This window comes from Rattus rattus, chromosome 6 (assembly GCF_011064425.1).
Source record: "Rattus rattus isolate New Zealand chromosome 6, Rrattus_CSIRO_v1, whole genome shotgun sequence".
Classification (NCBI taxonomy): Eukaryota; Metazoa; Chordata; class Mammalia; order Rodentia; family Muridae; genus Rattus; species Rattus rattus.
In genome coordinates, this window is record NC_046159.1 from 131,926,916 (window position 1) to 131,932,787 (window position 5,872).

General features: G+C 39.4%; 1 protein-coding gene across 1 annotated transcript; it reads right to left on the reverse strand.

Moving 5' to 3' along the window:
* Window positions 1-4,621: 4,621 nt before the first annotated feature.
* Window positions 4,622-4,993, reverse strand: LOC116902977 (60S ribosomal protein L35-like). The gene has a single exon (XM_032905296.1). It carries the CDS (start codon window positions 4,991-4,993, stop codon window positions 4,622-4,624), a length of 372 nt encoding a protein of 123 aa, XP_032761187.1.
* Window positions 4,994-5,872: the final 879 nt, after the last annotated feature.

A 5,872-nucleotide genomic window follows, 5' to 3' on the forward strand; every position in this document is an offset into this window, starting at 1 on the left:
GTTTCCTCTCAGGAGTGGTGTAATGGGTCATAAGGAGGTTCTAGTTTTTTTGTTTGTTTGTTTTTTGAGGAAACCATAGATTGAGTTTTGCAGTGGTCATGCCATTTACATTCCACTACGGTAACGGGGTTTCATCGTCTCTTCATGTTCATCATCACTTGTTATCTTTTACTTAAATAATGATCAGTCCAACGGGGACAGGGAATGCTGGGATTGTTAGGTTTTGCTCTCCCTTGGTGGCTAAGGATGTTGACTATTTCATTATGTATGCCTTGCCATCTGTGACTGGTCTTTTGAGAGATGGCTGTTTGCTTCACTTGCCAATTGATTGCCTGGGTTATTCGTGGGGTGGCACTATTTATTTGTTTGTTTGCTTGTTTTTGAGTTCTTTCTCTATATATTCTAACCACTACTCCTCAATCATACATACTACTAACAGACCTTCTCCCATGCTATAGACTGTCTCTGAATTCCGTTTCTGTTTCTGTTCTTGTGCAGTAATTTTACTTTTGTGCAACCCCATTTGTCAATTCTTGCAATTATTGACGACCAAATGATTGGAGTCCCTTTAAAAACTCATGTACATGACTCTGTATTGACGTATTTTCCTCAAGCATTTTCAGAGTTTCAGACCTTACATTGACATTTTTGATCCCTTTCAATTGATCTTTATATAGGGTAAGTGGTGTGAATACAGCTTCATTTATGGATCCCTGGGATCCACTTTCTCCAGCACCATTTAGTGCATAGGCTTTCTCTCCACTGTATAGTTTTACATCTTTTGGGAAAATAAAACAAAACAAAACTAGGCAACTGTAGTTCTGAAGGATTATCTCTGAGTCCTCGCTTGTATGCTTTTGGCATATGTGTCTGTCTGTTTATGCCACTACCATGCTGTTTTTGTGGCTATGTGTCTGTAATATAATTGAAATCTGGCATTGCAATACTGCGTGCTATATTTATTTGAGATTTTTGTACTTTAAGAATACATTTTCATTCCGATAGCCTATCCTCCTGGCTATCCACAAATGACTAACAGCTCATAAACTTCCAGAATGGCTCTTCTGGTTATCAGTCTCATGACAGGCCACAAAGCCCTCTCCTACCAGTATCACCCTTTCTTAGGAGCCCCTAGATGTCTCTCTTCTTTAAGTATGGCCTTGAGTAAAACAGAAATGTCAGAACAGTTCATTTAACCACTTGTTAACTTCCCTGTCCAAGAGACCCAGTTGGTGCTATACATCTTTCTTCACATCACAAGGTCTAAGGTGTAATAAGGTTTCTTTAGTATAAGGATATTCCAGAAAACTAGGCTTACAAATTTCCAGTAGACCAGGCTTTTGGATATATTCATGGATTTTTTTTCTCTTGCATGTATGTATTGCTAATGCATTTGAGGCGCTTGCTTCTCCCCTCTCTTTCATAAGTGTGGTAGTTTGAATGAAAATGGCCCCAGAGGGGCACTATTAGGAGGTGCGGCCTTGTGGGAGTAGATGGGGCGTTGTTGGAGGAAGTGTGTCAGTAAGAGCAGGGTTTGAGTTTTCAGAAGCTCAAGCCAACACTAGTATATTTCATTCTCCTCCTGCTCCCTGCAGATCCAGATGTAGAAGTCTCAGCTGCCTCTCCAGCACTAAGTCTGTCTGCATGACCCCATGCTTCTGAGCATGACAATAATTGACTAAAACTCTAAACTTTAAGCCAGCCCCAATTAAATGTTTTTCTTTATAAGAGTTGCCATGGTCATGGTGTCTGATCACAGCAATAGAAACCATAACTAAAACAAAAAGATACATCTGTTTTGCTGTCATCAAGTAATGGATTTCAGTGATGGTCCCTGCTGAAATCAATCAGAGACATCTTGAGCTGTAAAACTGTCAGCTTGGCTCTCTTCTGTTCAGATGTTCGCCCTTAATGATCAGAGTTAGAATCATTTCCAACTGCTCTCTAATCTTTGTAGTACCCTATAATGGGGTGTTCTTAAATGAAATAACTCCTGTGACTATAACGGAATCTGAGCGTGAATCTCAGCTACATCTGCACTGCAGCTATGTGTGCTAAGAAAATCTTTAGGGCACCACAGAGAACACCTAGTTACCTACCTGTGTTGTCAGTTGGTTAAATTAACACTCCATGCTTATCTTTTTTGTTATAGTTACTTTCTAGAGCTTTCCATTATAGCATCTCCACTTCACATCTTTGTTACCACAGCGATTAAGAACCACAGGCATTTTATCTGCCAGGGCCTTGAAGTCTCCTGTACTCAGGGCTACTGCAACTGACAGTATGAGTGATTGGCAAAGCATGATTTGGGCAAAAACCTTTAGTACTCACTGCCCTTCTGGTTTGGGTTTTTTATTGTCATTTTCTTCAAACAGAGCATTCTAAGACCCAAATTCCATTAGGTAGTAGATTCTGGTTGTCATACCTTCTGCCTAGTATAGATTACCATCTTGGTCAAAGTCTAGTAGATATTGGGGAATACTCACAATTCTAAAGATGATTTAAGCAGTTATCTCAAGCGATGCCTATTCAATGCATGTACTTCTATTATCTATGTAGTATTGCTTTTCACAGATATGTTTCATAGGCCACCTGGGATTCCTCTTGAAAAATCATACAGAATCATTTCCATAGAACAAGCCAGCTCACTACCAATTTCGATGAAAATCTATTTCTTCCTGACTAATCTGTCATAGAACCAGTGTTATATGACAATATAACACATGCACACATGCACATGCACACACACATTGTATACCACACTGTCTGTTTTTAGATTCTGTATTTTATTCTGTTGTTCTGTTTCTACGTTACATCATATGTTTTAAGCTTTGGTAAGTGATTTGCATACTTCGCTAATCCATACATGTTAATTCTGTTTACTAATTTCATCAAACGACCCAGCACACTCAATTACTAATAAATTATTTTAAACTGCCACCAAGAAAGGTTAGCTAGTTTGTGTGTCTTCTGGGCTTCTGTCTTACTCAACAAGGTAAACAAACAGCCAAAGTCAGACTGAAGTCCTTTGTTACCTGTAATTTTCTTTTTCTACATTTTTCCGCACACAAGTTCTCCATGACTCATTTCAACAAATATTGGCCTGTGTTGTTGATTGAATTGCACCACCTCCCAATTCATGTCTTGCTGTCCTATCCCTCCTGCCTCATCATGTGATTGTACCTGGAAAAAGGGCCTTTAAAAAGCTAACAAAGTTGAAAACAAGCTCACCAGAGTGAACCTTAAGTGAATATAATTATGACCTGAAAATTTGATGTAGAATAAAGAGAAAAGACTCTTTGAAGAGTCAAGGTAAAAACAGCAACCCATGAGCAAAGAAAAAAGGACCCAGAAAACCAATACACTGATTTGAGGAATTATGCCTATAAGTTTTGAGAATTGTGAGAAAATTTCAGCCTCCCAATCAGTACACTTGCTGATTGTTGGTGGGCTTCTGAAGTTAACACAACTAGGTATAAAACGAATCATGGACTAGGATATAGGTCAATGGTAAAGTACCTACTTAGCATGTAGAAGAATATGGGTTCAATACCCCGAAACCACAGAATATTAAAGTTGGCTTCAAATGGTGTCATGGCCAATCTTCATTGTCATCTTGACAGGATTTGGAAGCACTCCAAGGACAAGCCTCTGGGTATGTCTGTGAATGTGTTTCTAGAGAAGCTTAGGGGAGGAAGAGGGCTTACTCACCCTGACTATGAGTGGACCATTCCATGGGCTGTGGTGAGTAAAAAGGGGAAATGGAGAAACTGAGCAAGACAGCAATATTCATTTCTCCCCGATTCTTCACCTCAGACCCAACGTGACCTACTTTGTGACTCCTCTGTGGCCTCCCATGATGGACTTAAACCTGAAAGTTTTAGTCAAGACAACCCCCCTTATTTTTTGACATTTATTTAATCATAGCAACAGAAAATAGTTACTATAAGGGTGAACTATATTTTAGCCCAAGTTTCACACCATGCACCTTAATCTGACATTTCCAATGCTATGGGTTAAGTTTTGTCTTGTTTGTTTCTGAGGATTGCTTTTCTAATTGTCAAATGAATGTTGACTCTTTAGTTGATGTTCATTTAGCAACTGGAGCTCCAAAGATCCAAACTCAGACATGACTTCTTTTAAAATTCTGTTAGTACCCTGTTGTATTTGTGTTGTAGAAACCCAAGAATCACCCTTTATTTCTGCTCTCAACCTCATGCATCTCAAATACAGAACAAGGGTGTCAGTTTATCATGGCTATTTCAGTCTCTGATTCCAATCCAAAATTCTATCAACTGGTTCAAACTCTTGTCTTCTTGCCTTGGCTATGCTAAAGACTTCTTATTAATATTCTAAATTCCATAATCTCCATCTCTTATTTCATACAGAGTGCACCCTGATTATCATCTCAAAATGGCTCATTATATAACTTAAGTCTTTGATAGTTTCATTATTTAAATAATAAAGGTCTAATCATTTAACAAGATGTTCAAGGCCCTTCATAATCTAGACTAATTTACTAACTCTACATCTTTACAAACATTTTCCTCTTACCTCCAATCCCATCAACCAATTTACACTTTGCTTGTCAGTCTTGGACTTTATTGTCATTGTCGTCCTCTCAGGCCTTGACTGTGCACTTGCGCAGTGGGTACAGCCGCTCCTTCCACTGCTCCTTCTTGGTTGTCAGCCTCTCTTCATGCTTGGTGAGCCGGCGGCGCATGGCTCTCGTCTTTTTGGGTCGCAGGTCCAGGGGCTTGTACTTCTTTCCCTTGTAGAATTTCCTGAGATTTTCCTTTTGAGTCTGATTAATGACAGTGAGGACACGGGCGATGGATTTGCGTATGACTCGTACCTTGGAGAGCTTGGACGCGGTGCCTCCTGTCACTTTGGCCACGTGAAGTTGGCACAGTTCCACCTTCAGATCATCCAGTTGTTTCAACAGCTCCTCCTTCTTCTTGCCGCGCAGGTCCCGAACCTTACTCTTGGCCATTGCTTCGTTGTTCAGGCATGAGGCGGCACGGTTTGAGAACAAAACTATGTATATCTTAAAGGACCAGATAAACTTTTTTTTCCATCAAGCTTTCATTGGCACTCATAATTATAATTGATAGATAGTCTCATACTTTGTGACCTAGGAACACTCATGTGGTACTTTCTGAGTTTCCCTTAAATTTGTCATTTTTTTTTCTAGTTAACGACCTCTAGATTAATGACATTTTCTAGAAAGTGGTAATCTTGGAAGGTTCATTTTCTCTTTTCTTTCTCTCTCTCTCTCTCTCTCTCTCTCTCTCTCTCTCTCTTTTTTTAGTAGAGAATAGAGTTTATTCAGGGGATGGGGACGGGAGTTGAGGGAAAACCAGAGGGGGGTATAGAGGCTGACCATGAACATGTGGAGAGAGAAAGGAGGGAGGGAAATGGTGAGATAGAGGGAAGAAGGCAAGGGAGCAGAAGCAAGAGGAGAGAGTAAGAGCAAGAGAGGAAAGGTTTACTTTCTATTCCTGCCTATTATATTAGAAAAAGTTATGCATTATAAACATCTGGGTGAATGAAGAGAATTCTCCAAGTATCAATTCTACAAGACTTAGAAGCATGTGGTCAATTTAGTTCATTTGAGTCTGTCCATTTTGTGGAGAATACAACAGACATTTCTTCCTAGGTTGTAAAGTAGTTCTTAGAATATGCTATGTGAAGACATGAAAATTAAATTTCTCCTTGAATGTCCCCCAGAATAAAGATTCAGAAAATTATTTAAAAAGCAATATTTCGTTGCATTTGCCAAATCCAAAATATTTTTAGAAATATCTTATGGAGAGTGCCAATCGTCTTGGAGCTCAGCCCAGGATTAAGGGGATAGCAGAATCTATTTTCT